The 18,856-nt window shown below is 41.4% G+C and overlaps 1 protein-coding gene across 1 annotated transcript; it reads left to right on the top strand.

Annotated features, from left to right (window-relative positions):
- Positions 1–256: 256 nt before the first annotated feature.
- LOC127914385 (uncharacterized) lies at positions 257–15,541 on the top strand. The gene is made up of 7 exons (XM_052490170.1): positions 257–437; positions 708–781; positions 924–996; positions 5,369–5,456; positions 5,927–5,977; positions 6,058–6,129; positions 14,630–15,541. The coding sequence occupies exons 1-7, from the start codon at positions 257–259 to the stop codon at positions 14,799–14,801; spliced, it is 711 nt and encodes a 236-aa protein (XP_052346130.1). The 3' UTR covers positions 14,802–15,541.
- Positions 15,542–18,856: the final 3,315 nt, after the last annotated feature.

Here is an 18,856-nt window from a genome sequence, read left to right as displayed (position 1 = left end):
GTAACTTATTAAAATCTTGTTGCGTTTATATTTTTTGTTCAGTATAATAACCTCCGTTTCCATTTGGTGCCAAACCGTGCTAAAAACTATGGCTTGTTTCAAAAGCTGAATTATGGTAACACTTTGGTTGTTATCTTGAGAGGAGTAGAGCGCAACTCGTCCCCAACCCCCCCAAACTCTGCCTTAAGGGACAATTCATGCAGAGAAATGGTAGCCCTGCAGACACACTCCTGCCTCCACCACCACCAACATACAGATGTCAGAAACAACAGAGGCACAGATGGAGCTGTGTTCTGGAGAAGAGCGGAATGGAAGGGATCCTGAGGGAGATGTTCTAACAGAGGGTCGGTCGTTGAGCCCCAGCAGCACGCCAAGGAATTCCTGGAGGTCGACCAGGGACCGACGCTCTCTCCCTTCCCTCCCCAACACCTCCCAGAGTGAGGCCCAAAACCCTTATTTTTCAATATCAACAACTTTGGTTGTGGTGTCTGGGATGAGTGACACTAGATAGAGTATTGTTTACGTCTTCTTGAGCCATAAAACATGCTCTTTCCAAGCTATGGCTAGAGTCGGCCACCTATCCCAGGTTGACCCTTAAACAATGAATGGCAGTATGGGAAGGAGGCACAATTGGGGCTAAGTGATTTACAAAATGCTCTCTTGTAACCTGTAAATGCTAAACTTCTGTCTAAATGCCTCCTATCCAGCTATATGCAGGTCAATCAGCCAATCCCTACCAGAGGAGGAGAGGCAAGAGAAACTGATGGAGGCTTCTATGGGGGTATGTTTAAGTGATTGCAATTCGCTAGAGCCTGACTTTCAAAACACAGACAAACTTCAACCTGGAGGTTATTTCAATGTCTAGGAGCCTGGCTGACAATTTTGCTGACTTTGTGTCCCATCTCTCTCCTCTTTGTCTCCAGCTGGCAGTCAAGAAGTTGCAAGACTCACTGAGCATGACACCAAAAGGCAGTTTAGAGTCACTTCAGACACAAGGTTGGTAGGATCCTTGTAAGTATCAAATAAGTAGTGGTTTTGGATTGTAACATCCAGCAAAAAAAACATCCAAAGATTTCTTCTGCCCCCTACTGGTTAGGTGCTGTGTTTTGAATAGAGCTTTAGTTGTGTGCCTTGCAGTAGGTATACAGTGCATTTGGAAAGTATTCAGACTAGAGGTTGACCGATTATGATTTTTTTTTTAATGACAAATACAACAACACTGAATGAACAGTTATTTTAGCTTAATATAATACATCAATAAAACCAAGTTAGCCTCAAATAATGAAACCAGTTCAATTTGGTTTAAATAATGCAAAAACAAAGTGTTGAAGAAAGTAAAAGTGCAATATGTGCCATGTAAGAAAGCTAACGTTTAAGTTCCTTGCTCAGAACATATGAAAGCTGGTGGTTCCTTTTAACATGAGTCTTCAATATTCCCAGGTAAGAAGTTTTAGGTTGTAGTTATTATAGGACTATTTCTCTCTATACCACTTGTATTTCATTAACCTTTGACTATTGGATGATCTTATAGGCACTAGTATTGCCAGGGTAACAGTATAGCTTCCGTCCCTCTCCTCACTCGAACCAGGAACACAACGACAACAGCCACCTTCGAAGCAGCGTTACCCATGCAGAGCAAGGGGAACAACCAAGTCTCAGAGCGAGTGACGTTTGTCCCCGCTAACTAGCTAGCCATTTCACAATTAACCAGCCTCAAACTTGATTTATTTAACCAGGTAGGCAAGTTGAGAACAAGTTCTCATTTCCAATCAACCTGGCCAAGATAAAGCAAAGCAGTTTGACACCAACAACAGTTACACATGGAGTAAAACAAACGCAGTAGAAAATGTCTATATACAATGTGAGAAGGGAGGTAAAGGCAAAAAGTGGTGGTGAAGTAAATACAATATAGCAAGTAAAACACTGGACTGGTTGATTGCAAAGTAGAGAAATAATGGAGTGCAAAGGAGCTATATAAATACAGTAGGAAAAGAGGTAGTTTGGGCTAAATTATAGCTGGGCTATGTACAGGTGTAGTAATCTGTGAGCTGCTCTGACAGCTGGTGCTTAAAGCTAGTGAGGGAGATGAGTGCTAAGTTTCAGAGATTTTTGTAGGTCATTCCAGTCATTGGCAGCAGAGAACTGGAAGGAGAGGCGGCCAAAGGAAGAGTTGGTTATGGCGGTGACCAGAGATATACCTGCTGGAGCGTGGGCTAAGGTGGGTGTTGCATGGTGACCAGCGAGTTGAGGGGACTTTACCTGGAGCAGGGTCTTGTAGATGACCTGGAGCCAGTGGGTTTGGCGACAGTATGAAGCGAGCCAGCCATGTCAGGTAGGGTCACAGTGGTGGGTAGTGGATATGGGGCTTTGGTGACAAAATGGATGGCACTGTGATAGACTGCAACCAATTTATTGAGTAGGGTATTGGAGGCTATTTTGTAAATGACGTCGAGGATTGGTAGGATGGTCAGTTTTACAAGGGTATGTTTGGCAGCATGAGTGAAGGAGGCTTTGTTGCGTAATAGTGTCTAATAGTCAATTCTAGATGTAACTTTGGATTGGAGATGTTTGCTGTGAGTCTGGAAGGAGAGTTTACAGCCTAACCAGACACCTAGGTAGTTGTCCACATATTCTAAGTCAGAGCCATCAGAGTAGTGATGTTGGGCAGGTGCAGGCAGCGATCGGTTGAAGAGCCTTCATTTAGTTTTACTTGTATTTAAGAGCAATTGGAGGCCACATAAGTAAAGTTGTATGGCATTGAAGCTCCCTGGAGGGTTGTTAACAGTGTCCAAAGGGCCAGAAGTATACAGAATGGTGTCATCTGCATAGAGGTGGATCAGAGACTCACCAGCAGCAAGAGCGACATCATTGATGTAAACAGAGAAGGGTCGGTCCAAGAATTGAACCCTGTGGCACCCCATAGACTGCCAGAGGCACAGTATTGTTTCTTATCGATGGCGGTTAAGATATCGTTTAGGACCTTGAGCGTGGCTGAGGTGCACCCATGACCAGCTCTGAAACCAGATTGCATAACGGAGAAGGTATGGTGGATTCGAAGAGTGTCCTCCCTCCTCTGCCTGTGTATATTGGTTTCTAGCTTCCCTGAAAAGTTGCATATCACAGGGGCTGTTCAGCTAATGCAGAACACCATAGGATGTTTTTGTGTTGGTTAAGGGCAGTCAGGTCTGGAGAGAACCAAGGGCTATATCTGTTCCTGGTTCTAAATTTCTTGAATGGGGCATGCTTATTTAAGATGTTGAGGAAGGCATTTAAAAAAAATAACCAAGCATCCTCTACTGACGGGATGAGATCAATATCCTTCCAGGATACCTCGGCCAGGTCGATTTAGAAAGGCCTGCTCGCTGAAGTGTTTCAGGGAGTGTTTGACAGTGATGAGTGGAGGTCGTTTGACCGCTGACCCATTACGGATGAAGGCAATGAGGCAGTGATCGCTGAGATCCTGGTTGAAAACAGCAGAGGTGTATTTAGAGGGCAAGTTGTTTAGGATGATATCTACGAGGGTGCCCGTGTTTACGGCTTTGGGGTGGTACCTGGTAGGTTCATTGATAATTTGTGTGAGATTGAGGGCATCAAGCTTAGATTGTAAGATGACTGGGGTGTTAAGCATGTTCCAGTTTAGGGGCGGCAGGTTAGCCTAGTGGTTAGCACATTGGACTAGTAACCGGAAGGTTGCAAGTTCAAATCCCCGAGCTGACAAGGTACAAATCTGTCGTTCTGACCCTGAACAGTTAACCCACTGTTCCTAGGCCGTAATTGAAAATAAGAATTTGTTCTTAACTGACTTGCCTAGTCTAAATAAAGGTCAAATAAAAATGTATTTGCCCTTATGTGTGACCAAAACCGCCTACACCACAATCAATCAGATGTTGAATTAGGTCGCCTAGCAGCATGAGCTCTGAAGATAGATGGGGGCAATCATTTTGTTACCTTACAGCCTTATTCTAAAATGTATTAAATATTTTTTAAATAATACATCTACACACAATACCCCATAATGACAAAGTGAAACCAGGCTTAGATTTTTTTTTGCTAATTTATAAAAACATATAGCTTATTTGCATAAGTATTCAGACCCTTTCCCGTGAGACTCAAAATTGAGCTCAGGTGCATCCTGTTTCCATAGATCATTCTTGAAATGTTTAACTTTATTGGAGTCCACCTGTGGTAAATTAAATTGATTGGACATGATTTGGAAAGGCACACCCCTGTTTATATAAGATCCCACAGTTGACGGTGCCTGTCAGATCAAAAACCAAGGCGTGAGGTTGAAGGAATTGTCCGTAGAGCTCAGACAGGATTGTGTCGAGGCACAGATCTGGGGAAGGGTACCAAAATTGTATGCAACATTGAATGTCCCCAGAACACAGCCTCCATTCTTAAATGGAAGACGTTTGGAACCACCAGGACTCTTCCTAGGGCTGGCCTGGCCAAACTGAGCAATTGTGGGAGAAGGGCCTTAGTCAGGGAGGTGACCAAGAACCCGATGGTCACTCTGACAGAGCTCCAGAGTTCCTCTGTGGAGATGGGAGAACCTTCCAGAAGGACAACAATCTCTGCAACACTCCACCAATCAGGCCTTTATGGTAGTGGCCAGATGGAAGCCACTCATCAGTAAAAGGTACATGACAGCCCGCTGATTCTGCCAAAAGGCACTAAGGACTCTCAGAGCATGAGACAAGATTCTCTGGTCCGATGAAACCAAGACTAAACACCTGGCACCATCCCTGAAGCGTGGTGATGGCAGCATCGTGATGTGGGGATGTTTTTCAGCCGCAAGGACTGGGAGCCTAGTCAGGATCGAGGGGGAATAATGAACGGAGCAAAGTACACAGAGATCCTTAATGAAAACCTGCTCCAGCGTGCTCAGGACCTCCGACTGGGGTGAAGGTTCACCTTCCCACAGGACCCTAAACACAGCCAGGGCAAGTCTCTGAATGTTCTTGAGTGGCCCAGACTTGAACCCAATAGCACCTCTGGAGATGTAAATAGCTATGCAGCGACACTCACCATTCTGCCTGCCAGAGCTTGAGAGGATCTGCAGAGAAGAATGGGAGAAACTCTCCAAATACAGGTGTGCCAAGCTTGTAGCGTCATACCCAAGAAGACAAGGCTCTAATCGCTGCCAAATGTGCTTCAACAAAGTACTGAGTAAAGGGTCTGAATACTTTGTAAATGTGTTTTTTTTCCTTTTTGCCAACAATTCTACAAACTTGTTTTTGCTCTGTGTATAGATAAATTGTCCCCCAAGCTAACCTTAAGTTACAGCCTTTTAAAATTAGTTAAGGTCTGAATACCTTCCAAATTCACTTGTGTTGTCTAATAATAACCATTTTCTTCCCTGTTTCAGTGGAGGCTTTACAGAAGGAGTGGTGGTGCCTGGCCAAAGACCTACGCAATGAGCCGCAGTGTCAGCAACCTCCCACTAGCACAGCCAGGTAATGCTGTCTCGTCACAGCCCTCAACCTCATTTTGTTCCTTGACTAGTCAAACATACTTACCTTTTTCCTGGGGAGTCTATTTTACTATTTTATAAATTTCAGCCCTTTTTTTTATTTATTTTTTTATCCTTTAACATGAGAAGGGTCTGGGACGATCTGAGTATCATGATACTAGGCAGTATAGTGGCAAGGAAACAACTGACTTTTAACTTATTTTGGAAACAAGCCGTGTCATGTCATCCAGAGTCCCCCCCCAAGCTATAGCACACAATATTTTACAAACAGCAGGTTTTTAAAGGAAGGCTTCTTGTTTTTGGCATGGAAAAAATATTGCGAAACTAGTATCGGCACAGCCCAAGAGAAAAAGGGCTGTCATTCTTCTGTATTGTCCTTTATTTCTAGTTCAGCCCTTTCTGTATTCATTCAGTCATCTGTTATGGCTCCCTTTTGACTCTCTTTCTCACTAGTGACACTGAAATGCAGAACACCATGGAGCAGGTCAGGAAGGCTATACACAGGTAACTGACTTCCTCATCACTGTGTGAGTGCCTGTAATAAATAGTATTTTAAAAATGCTTTATTACACCTGTGATTTCAGGCTGCAGGCTGAGAGTGCGTCTTGGGAGGCCCTGTTAGACAAGCACCGGAGTAAAGCTGAACAATTAGACAGGTGAGCACATTCTCACACACCCACAAATTACATGTACTTGTTCACTCTCGTTCTGCACTCACCATGCTCCAAGTTTCAGGTTGTCAAAGTGATTTTTCTTATGTGCCAGGTGCTTCAGTCCAATTTGGGCATTAGCCAAAGTTAGCTATCAATACCCAGACCTGGTATTCATAGGAGACCTTGAAAAGGCTTTGATAAAGTACAACTGGAGTTCATATATAAATGCCTGGAATATTTCAATTTTGGAGAATCTCTTTTTATAAAATGGTTTAAAGTTAAGTATAGTAACCCTGTGTAAATCATGGCTATTCTCAGGAAGTTTTAAACTGTCGGAGTATAACAAGGTTGTCCACTATCAACATATCTTTTTATCATTGCCATTGAAATGTTAGCTGTTAAAATTTTAGCTTAACAATAATATTAAGGGGTTGGTAATCCAGGGCTTAAACAAAGGTCATGTTTCCTTTTAAATCCACAGCCTCATAGATACTTAAAATAAAATAAAAACCTAGATCCTCTATCTGGATATTGATCACATTTATTATTATTTTTTTTACATTACTGTGTAGTTTATCAATAAAATGGTCTGACGGATGTGGACATACTCGGTATATGTCCTGAAAGAAATAATCTAAAAAAAAAATGTTTTAATAGAAAGTTAGCAAAAATATATCTTGCTACTAAGGAAAGGACAACACTTGTCTATTTCTGGAAAAATCTCCCAGATGAACTCTTCAGTCATATCCCAGTTTACCTATTTGCTTATGGTCTTGCCTCCACCTAGCGACCTGCTTTTTGTTAAATTATATGGGCAAAAAATATAGCATTTTATCTAGAATGACAAGCCAGACACAATTTAAGGGCCTATTTATATAATGAATATGAATTCAGAGGGCAGAAATGATTTAAATATTAAAGCATTAGACCTCTCACTAAAGGTGTCATTCATACGAAAGTTATACATAAATCTTAACTGGTTCTCTAGCAAATTAGTAAGAAAGTCTCATCCCATGTTCCAGAATGGCCTTTATTCAGATTACAACCTTTGAATTTCAGGTATATGTGAAATGAAATCTCCAAAATATCAATATTTTTAAAACATGCCATAGGTTGCAATTTCAGTTAAATCCACCAGGAAAGACACACTCATACAACATATTGTGGTTCAACTCAAATATAGTAATTGATTATTGTTTTAATCAATAAAAACGTTTTAAATTAAAAGAGAATATAATAAATAGGACTGGTGGAGTTGTCACACATTCAGCTAACAAAAATGTATGGAAATGTCTGCTCTACCCAAAATTACTACTAACTAATTGCAGAATTCCTGCAAAAAATGGAAGCGGAAAGTGGAAGGGGGAATAAGTAAGGAACTAGTCTGTGGCCCTGCATTAAAGAATGTGATAACTGGTATTTAAAAAAAACATTTACTACCCAAAAATTCACAGCTTTGCCATTATAGGTTGCTAAATAGTTGGGAAGTGATTTTCGATGTTAGTGGAACATTTTTAAAAGGTTGTGTATACATGCATGCATGCATACAGTACCAGTCATACCTTTGGAAACACCGACTCCATTCCAGGGTTTGTTAGTTTAAAAAAAACTATTTTCTACATTGTAGAATAATAGTGCCACTTTTGGCCTCTACTGATATCCAATATTTTCCATGCCAAAAAAATAACATAACGATATTGAAAGAATTGCAGCCTTTTAAGCATTCTAGTATAGTTAACACACATAGACAGCTGCGTCCAAGGCACTGCATCTCAATTAGAGGTCGACCGATTTAATTAGGGCCGATTTTCAAGTGTTCGTAATCGGCATTTTTGAGCGCTGATTATGTTGTACTCCACGGGGAGACTGCTTGGCAGGCTGACCACATTGATGATTTGCAGTGCGTTTTAATTTATCATCGAATCACAGCCTACTTCGCCAAACTGGTGATTTAACAAGCGCATTTGTGAAAAAAGCACAATCGTTGAATGAATGTACCTATCCATAAACATCAATGCCTTAAAATCAATACACATGTATGTATTTTTTTTAAACCTGCATATTTAGATAATATTGCCTGCGAACATGAATTTATTTTAACTAGGGAAATTGTCACTTCTCTTGCACGCTGTGCAAGCAGATTCAGGGAAAATGCAGCAGTTGGACCACCTGGCTCATTGCGAACTGTGGGAAGAACATTTCTTCATTAAAGAGACATTAAACATTTGGTCCTCCAATAATCGGTATCGGCTTTGAAAAAAATCATAATCGGTCGACTTCTAATCTCAACACAAGAGGCATCACTACAGTCCCTGGTTCGAATACAGGCTGTGTACAGACTAAAAAGTTACTTTGTTGGCATTTACGCATGTCCCCATTACCAGTAAAACATAATCAAAACCTATTTCTTTCACTTACTTGCTGTTTCGTTCAGTCGTTTCATTCTCAATCAGGATTTCTAATGAACACCATTTGAGTCTTTGCGTGTCAACAGCTTGTTGACATATCAGGACCTGAATATGTCTGCACGTCACAATTTAACGAGTTTTACATATTGATTAAACTCACTGGTATTTCATATATCACAACGATTCGTCGATACGTATGCTATGATGCTGGTGAAGTTCTTGCGCGCACCTACGGTGCTGGTCATAATTTTTCTTTTTAACTAGCTAGCTCATGGATGCAAACAATGTTCTTCCCCCAAAATGACATTTGTTTCGGTAGTTATAGTTAGCTAGCTGTCATCTAAAATAACCCTAATTTATAAGGCGGTTCTTATTTGATTAATGTTGGTCGGAACCACCGAGCCACAGTAAGGATTTGCCACAATAGTGGACTTTGCTGTTAGCCTTCAAAATAAAAGTATGTCATTGAAAGTGAAGCAAATTAATACAAGCAGTATAATTATGCCATAATTGAATGAATCATGCTAAACGAGATTAATGTTTTATATAAAATCAACAAACTAATTGTTAATTTGAAATCACAATGCAGGAATCCAAGATGGTGTTGCAGTCAGACGTCTTTGTCTTGTCCCGTGTGTGTGTATATATTTTTCTTTGCGTTCTTTTTAATATTTTTCCTAAACTTCAACTTCAAAATACTCTCCTGCAACCCACCTCACCCGATGTGGTGTGGATCTGTTTTTTTGTTAAAGTATTTCTATTTACCTCCGAACTGGAATAACTCAACTGAAGCTAGCCAGCTATTAGTCAGCTAACCACTGCTAGCGGTCATCAGCTAACCTTTAGCTCGGAAAGCTCTCGCCATTTCGTACAATGCGTTTCAAACCAGAGCATACTGGACATATTTTTCTCTCCATATCCCCGGATTCCTACCTCAAACTGAACCATTTCATCTGATTCATCGCAGCTAGCTAACCGCAACCCGGGTTGACTACTCCTGGCTAACCTTTCCATCCCGGCGCAAGCACCAACTATCCTGGAGCTAGCCCATGCTTAACCCATCTCCCGGCTATGGCTGCTGGGCTACTCCTGAAGCCCACTCCTCGGCTACAATATCCGGACCCCTTCTACTGCCGGTTACGGGGCACGGAACCCTGCCGATCCTTCATGACTGGAATACCGACATAATCTGCTCGAGGACCCCAACAGGCCCCTCAGGTGCGACGTCCCCTGATGGCCCATTCTGCTAACCGCGACCTGCAAGCTATCTAGAGCATATTGGATTGTTAGCTGATCCATCGGCCAGTTTCTTGGACCACTATACCCATTTCTCCAATTGGACTTGAACCCCTCTGGTACTTGGAAACCTACTAATTCCAAGACTGGTCTATCGACGACACAGCTCGAGGAGGCAAAAACAGACCCCACCCCATAGCTCGCTAGCCCCAGCCTGCTGTCTGAATCGCCGTGTCCCCTGCCGGCCCAACCACTCACTGGACCCATACGATCACTTACGCATGCCTCTCCCTGATATCAATATCCCTTGTCCATTACTGTCCTGGTTAGTGATTACTTTCTTATTTCACTGTAGAGCCTCACTATGCCTTAACCAACCATGTTGTTCCACCTCCCACATATGCGTTGACATCACCTGGTTTAAACGTCTCTGGAGACTATCTCTCATCGTTACTCAATGCCTAGGTTTACCTCCAATGTACTCTTCCTACGATACCTTTTGTCTGTACATTATACCTTGAATCTATGCTATCGTGCCCAGAAACCTGCTCCCTTTACTCTCTGTTCCGAACGTGCTAGACGGCCGGTTCTTATAGCTTTTAGCCGTACCCTTCTCCTACTTCTCCTCTTCCTCTGGTGATGTGGCGGTTAATCCAAGACCTGCAGTCCCTAGCTCCAGTCCCTAGCTCCACTCCCCAGGTGCTCTCAATTGTTGACTTCTGTAACCGTAAAAGCCTTGGTTTCTTGCATGTTAACATTAGAAGCCTAATCCCTATGTTTGCTTTATTCACTGCTTTAGCACATTCTGCCAACCCGGATATCTTAGCCATGTCTGAATCTTGACTTAGGAAAACCACCAACAACCCTGAAATGTCTATCCCTAACTAACATTTTCCGACAAGAAAGAACTGCCAATGGGGGCGGTGTTGCAATCTACTGCAGAGAGAGCCGGCAGAGTTCTGTCTTACTATCAGGTCTGTACCAAAACAATTCGAGCTTCTACTTCTAAAAATTTCCAGAAAAGTCTCACTGTTGCCGCTTGCTATAGACCACCCTCTGCCCCCAGCTGTGCCCTTGGACACCATATGTGAATTGATTGCCCCCATCTATCTTCTGAGCTCGTGCTGCTAGGTGACCTAAACTGGGACATGCCATCCTACAATCTAAGCTTGATGCCCCCAATCTCACACAAATTATCAATGAACCTACCAGGTACAACCCCAAATCTGTCAACATTGGCACCCTCATAGATATCATCCTAACTAACTCGCCCTCCAAATACACCTCTGCTGTTTTCAACCAGGATCTCAGAGATCACTGCCTCATTGCCTTCATCCTTAATGGGTCTGCGGTCAAACAACCACCCCTCATCACGTCACACTCTCCCTAAAACACTTCAGCGAGCAGGCTTTTCTAATCGACCTGGCCGGGTTATCCTGGAATGACATTGACCTCATCCCGTCAGAGGATGCATGGTTATTCTTTAAAAGTGCCTTTCTCACCATCTTAAATAAGCATGCTCCATTCAAAAAATGTACGCCCAAACGGCTTTCCATATAACGTCGTGAAGCTAATATCAATGACACTATTACTGTGTGACTCCGGTAGGGCGACATCTGAAATTGCGCACTTGGTAACGTTAGTGTGTACCTGTGCTCGACCACTCGCGAAAGCCAACATCACCCACGACAGAACGTTTACTTGTAAATGGGCAATGAATTTCATTATCTTGGTGTTAATGAGTTTTGTCTTTGAGTTGTCTCACTGACAAGTTCTTACTCTTTCAAATAACTGCTCGACTTGTTGACTGCTCGATCCACACAGCAGACATTGTGGGCTAAGTTAGGAATGATGTGTAGCCTTTACATTTTATGTACAGTCATTACGTCATGTACCTACATTATATAGGTATGCACGTCAGCTTTGCCATTGGTTTTGCACATCGGCATTAAACTACATATCTGGCCAATACCGATTTTGGCATTTGAGCTAATATCGGACGATTTCTGTTATGTTCACAGATTTAATAAATAAATAATAATAATGTAAAAAAATATTATATTGTGCATCCCTATATAACACATGTAACCAAAAAAGTGTTAAATCAATTTGAGTCTTCAAAATAACCATCCTTTGAGTTGACAGCTTTGCAAACTTTTGGCATTCTCTCAACCTGGAATGCATTTCAATTAACAGGTGTGCCTTGTTAAATGATAATTTGTGTTATTTCTTTCCTTAATGTCTGCGTTTGAGCATTATCAGTTGTGACAAGGTAGGGGTGGTATACAGAAGATTGCCCTATTTGGTACAAGACCATGTCCATATTATGGCAAGAACAGCTCAAATAAGCAGAGAAACGACAGTCCAGTACTTTTAGACATGGTCAGTCAATCCGGGAAAAATTATATTACTTTGAAAGTTTCAAGTACAGTCGCAAACACTATCAAGCGCTATGATGAAGCTGGCTCTCATGAGGACTGCTGCAGAAAAGGAAGACCCAGTGTTACCTCTGTTGCAGAGGATACGTTCATTAGTTACCAGCCTCAGAAATTGCAGCCAAAATAAATGCTTTGCAGAGTTCAAGTAACAGACGCATATCAACATCAACTGTTCAGAGGAGACTGCGTGAATCAGGCCTTCATGGTTGAATTGCTGCATAGAAACCACTACTAAAAGACACCAATAAGAAGAGACTTGCTTGGACCAAGAAACACACGTAATGAACATTGGACAGGTGGACATCTGTCCTTTGGTCTGAGTCCAAAATTTGAGATTTTTGGCTCCAACCGCCGTGTCTTTGTGAGACGCAGAGTAGGTGAACGGATGATCTATGCATGTGTGGGTCCCACCACGAAGCATGGAGGTGGCGTGGGGGTGCTTTGTTGGTGACACTGTCAATGATTTAAAAAATATATTTTTTTAAAATGTAGAATTCAAGGCACGCTTAACCAGCATGGCTACCTCTGCATTCTGCAGCAGTACTCCATCCCATCTGGTCTGTGCTTAGTGGGACTATTTTTTTTTCGACAGGACAATGACCCAACACACCTCCAGGCTGTGTAAGGGCTATTTGACCAAGAAGGAGAATGATGGAGTGCTGAATCAGATGACCTGGCCTCCACAATCACCTGACCGTAACAGAATTGAGATGGTTTAGGATGAGTTGAACCGCAGAGGGGAGGATAAGTAGCCTAGCAAGTGCTCAGCATGTGTGCAAAGTCCTTCAAGACTGTTGGAAAAGCATTCCAGGTGAAGCTGGTTGAGAGGATGCCAAGAGTGTGCAAAGCTGTCAATGCAAAGGGTGGCTACTTTGAGAAATATAAATATATTTGGATTTCATAGTTTTGATGTCTACACTGTTATTCTACAATGTAAAAAGTGTATATGTGTATATACTAGAGGTCGACCGATTAATCGGAATGGCCGATTTCAAGTTTTCATAACAATCGGAAATCTGTATTTTTGAACACTGATTTTTGCCTATATATATATATATATATATATATATATTTCTACTCCATTTAACTAGGCAAGTCAGTTAAGCACACATTGTTATTTTCAATGACTACCTAGGAACGGTGGGTTTACTGCCTCGTTCGGGGGCAGAACGACAGATTTTTGCCTTGTCAGCTCGGGTGATCCAATCTTGCAACCTTACAGTTAACTAGTCCTTGTGCAATCCACAAGAAGAATGCCTGTTACGCGAATGCAGTAAGCCAATGTAAGTTGCTAGCTAGCATTAAACTTATCTTGTCAAATCAATCATCACTAGTTCACTACACGTGGTTTATTACTAGATATTATCTAGCGTGTCCTGCGTTGCATATAATCTGACTGAGCGGTGGTAGGCAGAGGCAGGCACGTAAACATTCATTCAAACAGCACTTTCGTGTGTTTTGCCAGCAGCTCTTCGTTGTGCGTCAAGCATTGCGCTGTTTGACTTCAAGCCTATCAACTCCCGAGATGTGGCTGGTGTAACCGACGTGAAATGGCTAGCTAGTTAGCATGCGCTAATAGCTTTTCAAATGTCACTTTCACTGAGCCTGTGGTTGTTTCCCTTGCTCTGCTTGGGTAACGCGGCTTCGAGGGTGGCTGTTGTCGTTGTGTTCCTATTTCGAGCCCAGGTAGGGGCGAGGAGAGGGACTGAAGCTATACTTTTACACTGGCAATACCTAAGTGCGTATAAGAACATCCAATAGTTAAAGGTTAATGAAATACAAATGGTATAGAGGGAAATAGTCTTATAATTCCTATAACTACAACTTAACTTCTTATCTGTGAGTATTGAAGGCTCGTGTTAAAAGGAACCACCAGCTTTCGTATGTTCTGAGCAAGGAACTGAAACGTTAGCTTTCTTACATGGCACATATTGACTTTTACTTTCTTCTCCAACACTTTGTTTTTGCATTATTTAAACCAAATTGAACATGTTTCATTATTTACTTGAGGCTAAATTGATTTTATTGTATTATATTAAGTTAAAATAAGTTCATTCAGTATTGTAATTGTCAATATTACAAATGAGAAATTGGCCTTTTAAAAATTTTTCATTTAAAAAAATACAAATATTGGCTTTCTTTCCCTCCAATAATCGGTATCGGCACTGAGAAACCATAATTGGTAGACCTCTTTGTATGCATGTTTACATACACGTGTATGAATGGAGGATTGGAAGTTGTGCAGACAATTTCATTGATGGATGGATTGATACACTATCTGTAATATTAAAGCTGATCTTCCCCCAATGATTGTTCATTGTTCAGAATGGCATAACGATACTAGAGTTGGTTACGGACCATTTTAGGACTGGTTTTTGCCTCGTGTAAATGTGTTGGTATATCTCATCTTTCCCTTTGCAGGCAATTGGAGCAATGCCTGGAGAATGGGGTGATGTTAGACCCTCGCTGCCTGGCCCAGTCCTCACAGAGCCAGCTCATCCAGAACAAACCTGATTACCACAGTGTGCTCCGCAGACAGCGGGCTGTACTGTCCACTGTAGAACTGGTGGTAATACGAACAAACTTGTATTAGTCCACTTGGGGATGGTTTCTTGAACACAGTTTAGTCCTAGACTAAAAGCAAGCTCAATGGAGAATCTCTAATAGTTTTGTAGTCCAGTATTTGGCTCTGTGTCCAGGAAAATGGCCTTTGGGAGTATTTGAAATGTAATGTTCTATTGGGTAAATCTTAACTTGCATTTAAGTCAGATTTCCACTTAGTCCTGCATTGATGGCATTTTTTATTTATTTCACCTTTATTTAAACGGGTAGACCAGATGAGAACAAGTTCTCATTTACAACTGCGACCTGGCCCAGATGACGCAAAGCAGTGCGACAGTTACACATGGATAAACAAACGTACAGTCAATAACACAATATAAAAGTGTAGTAAGATTAGGGAGGTAAGGCAATAAATATGCCATAGTGGTGAAATAATTACAATTTGGCAATTAAACACGAGTGAGATGTGCAGAAGATGAATGTGCAAGTAGAGATACTGGGGTGCAAAGGAGCAAAAAGTAATATGGGGATGAGGTAGTTGGGTGGTCTACTTACAGATGCGCTGTGTACAGGTGTAATTATCAGTAAGCTGCTCTGACAGCTGATGCTTAAAGTTGAAGGACTACTATGATCGACTACGAGTAATTACACATTTGACTGAAGTGGAAGTTAGAATTCACCCCCTCAGTGTTCCATGTCCCATGGTCAAATTAAGATGGTAGCTGCAGTGCACACATTATAATTCCAATGCAATAAAAACATTTTTGACTACTAATGTGTGAAGTGTCCACATTTGCCTTCAGGGTAGAACAATTTTTTTCTCCATCTTTATCACACCCTTGTGTTAATGAATCTAACATAAAATGTCCATTTATAATAGCCTGAGATGGGGCTAGGCGGTATACTGTTTTTGACTAAATACTGGTATTGATGCAGATTAGTTTGGGTCTTTAGTTTACCTTTGTATACTAGTATTTATGTTTGATTTGTTTAAATTTTACTCCACTCCTCTGTGTGTAATGTCAGTTTTATAGTTTACTCCGTTTGCTATTTGAGTCTTCTCTCCTTACACACACAGCCAGCCAATTGTCACTCAAGGAGACTTGTTTTTGCTCTTCCATGAGTCAAGTTAAAATACTAGCCGTTCACTCGCAGTGACAGTCTGCATGGTCAACGCTTCAGATGCAACAAGATGTTGACAACGATGCTGCTTTCCACTTTGCTTTATAATGTAAATCCACAAACATTCTACAATTACACTTTTAGTTTGTATCTCAGTGTCTGCAAACAGATGGACTTTTTTTGTTGATTTGTGCCTCAAACACATTTTTAGCTGCAAATAGCTACTTAGCTGGCAAGCTAGCCTGATACCAAAGATTTTTACAACTAAACCAAGATGGACCACAGCCTGTTTCCAAATGGGAACAATTGAGTCATTCTGGGCAGAGCCCAGCATGAGCTAGTGCGATCCTATTTGCGCGTTCTAACATGCTTTTGCATATTTATGTTAGGGAACGCCTACTCTGAAGTGTGCGTGTGCAATAACTCAATTCCCCTTTGCACTCCTAAAAAAATACATTTATTTTTTACTTTTGCAAAGGGTAGTCCGCTCTGTTCATAACCGATTTAATAGTTTTGGGAACAGAACTGTATTGAGATCAAATGTTCAGTTGATGAGAAATTGTAGTATGTCAGCCAAAATGCATCTTCTCCCCCTGCTGGCCAGTGGGCTTCCAGTGAGTGGAAACGCCAAGCGGATACTTCACATTTATACGTCCGGTGAAATATCTATCTGTGCTGATACCAGTGTTTGTACAATGGCATATTCTGAATCTGAGAGGAATAGGCAACGCCTTGGCTTCCGAGTGGCGCCGCTGTCAAAGGCACTGTATCTCAGTGCTTGAGGCGTCACTACAGACACCCTGGTTCGATTCCAGGCTGTATCACAACTAGCTGTGATTGGGAGTCCCACAATTGCTCCAGTGTCGTCCGGATTTGGTTGGTGAAGGCCGTCATTGTAAATAAGAATTTGTTCTTTACTGACTTGCCAAGTTAAATAAAATTCCAAATGTAGAACACAATATTTTAGCTACATCAAGTAAGAGTGCATGAAACGTAACCTCTAATTAGGATCCACTGGAAAACACTGACCAACATTTGGTTCATACCCTGTCGCAATAACACCTTGCTTTTTGATTCCTTGTCATGTCAAACACTTCGAAGTGCCCAGTCACTATATTCAATATTTTGTTTGAACTTTGATTTGTTTTATATTGTTCAACCAGAATGGAGAAAGGCCCATTAAAACACTTAGAATTAATGTTGCCACGCTAGTCATGCACTACTCATAAAGCATATCTAGAAATTGTATTTATTTTTTTAATACAAGAAAGTATTGACATATTTTGGCCATATCGCCCAGCCGAGAGTTTATTTGCCTCAACCACGGTGCTGCCCTGGCTTTTGTTGTAGATGAGTGCATATCGAAGGCCGGTTTTTATTACTGTTGAAGTGGTGAAACGCTTATCACCCTCAAAATGTGAGTTGCACGTAATAAAAAAAACATTGTTCCTCCATAGATGGACACACAGTGTAAGATGGTCAGGGAGCTGCAGTCCAGACAGGAACAGGCTCGGCTACTGGTGAATGAGACAAGCAGCAGATTGGGTAAGGGCATGTCTGTATGGATGGATGGCTGTAGTGGTTCTCAGGGTCGTGTTCAGTAGGGCAGAACCTTTGCAACAGAAAATTCTAATCTGTTTCAATTTAGGTAGTACCTTCCCTTTCTGTTTCAAAATGTTTTCTCCCTGCTGAACACTTCTTGACTTATTAAAGGTCTTTAAATCATCACTGTCTAATATCACTGTTTATTTAATGAAAAATAACTATTTTGATCATTTTATTCCCTGAGTCTCGTTTGGCTGTTGAAATGTTCAATCTGATCTTGTGGGTGTTATGAAGCAAATTTTAAGATATTTGCATACACATCCCTGATAGGATGGTCTAGAGCCTCCCCCCTACCCAGATGAATAGTCATTGGTCTATTATAAGCAGATCACCTTGTGAAGTCATGATGTGGGCTGAAATTCCAGGCAGCTCTTCCAAGAAGGGCATTATCATAATTAACCATTTCCGTGTTATTTCGACCTCTGTGTGGAAGCATTTAAAAATTGGCAATCACATTCTTAACTGCGCTGCCCCTTTGAATTGTTTTGATTAATTTTTTTATTGAACCTTTAACTAGGCACATCAGTTAAGAACAAATTCATATTTTCAATGACAACCTACTGTTCCCTGGGAGGCTAACTGCCTTGTTCAGGGGCAGAACAACAGATTTTTTTTTTACCTTGTCAGCTTGGGGATTTGATCTAGCAACCTTCTGGTTACTAGTCCAACACTCTAACCACTAGGCTACCTGCAGCCTAGTGAGTATATTATCTTTGTGTTTATTAAATGTATTTGTTGTGATCATGTATTAAGTGTGTACATCTGCTCCCATCAGCGGCTGATGTGGGATTCCAGTATCTCTCCTCTGACCCAGTCAGAGATCTACTGGCAGGACCCGTATCCTCTGTATCAACCAATACATCATCCACCGTATAATTCTAGTACCTCTGTTTTAGGGTTATTGCAATACAGTATCATGGTACAACCAAACTAGATTTTTCATGGCAAAAAAAGATAACTAAGCGAACTGAATTCTGGCTTTGTACACGCAGGACAAGGCACACCTTTAATAGCACAGACTCTATTGTGACCTTTGGTTTCATCCAGGTTCACTCAATGAATGACCTATGAGAAAGATCAGTCTGGCTTTTTCTGTATTTATGTAATGTCTTAACTCTACCCATGGCTCCCTAATTTAGCTGTTCTCTGTGGTGGCTTGTGTGGTTGTTTGTGAATAAGTCTTTGGTATCTTTCTTCACGGGATGAATGTGGATTATTTCAGCTAAAACTTTCTATCTATTCTATTCCACCACTATACTATTTTGGTCCTCCCAAATGGCACCCCATTCCTTATATAGTGCACTACTTTTGACCAGAGTGCTATGGGTCCTGACAGATACCGGTCTCCCTACGAAACGT

Source organism: Oncorhynchus keta, chromosome 32, assembly GCF_023373465.1.
Source record: "Oncorhynchus keta strain PuntledgeMale-10-30-2019 chromosome 32, Oket_V2, whole genome shotgun sequence".
In the NCBI taxonomy this organism is placed as follows: domain Eukaryota; kingdom Metazoa; phylum Chordata; class Actinopteri; order Salmoniformes; family Salmonidae; genus Oncorhynchus; species Oncorhynchus keta.
The sequence above is the reverse complement of the archived record's forward strand: the minus strand, read 5'-3'. Positions and strand labels throughout refer to the sequence as shown.

Excerpts from the sequence above, each read along its gene's own strand:
- LOC127914385 (XM_052490170.1), top strand. The coding sequence starts at position 257 with ATGTCAGAAACAACAGAGGCACAGATGGAGCTGTGTTCTGGAGAAGAG. Across the intron at positions 997-5,368 it reads AGAGTCACTTCAGACACAAG|TGGAGGCTTTACAGAAGGAG; the intron begins GTTGGTAGGATC and ends TCCCTGTTTCAG. Across the intron at positions 5,978-6,057 it reads GTCAGGAAGGCTATACACAG|GCTGCAGGCTGAGAGTGCGT; the intron begins GTAACTGACTTC and ends CTGTGATTTCAG.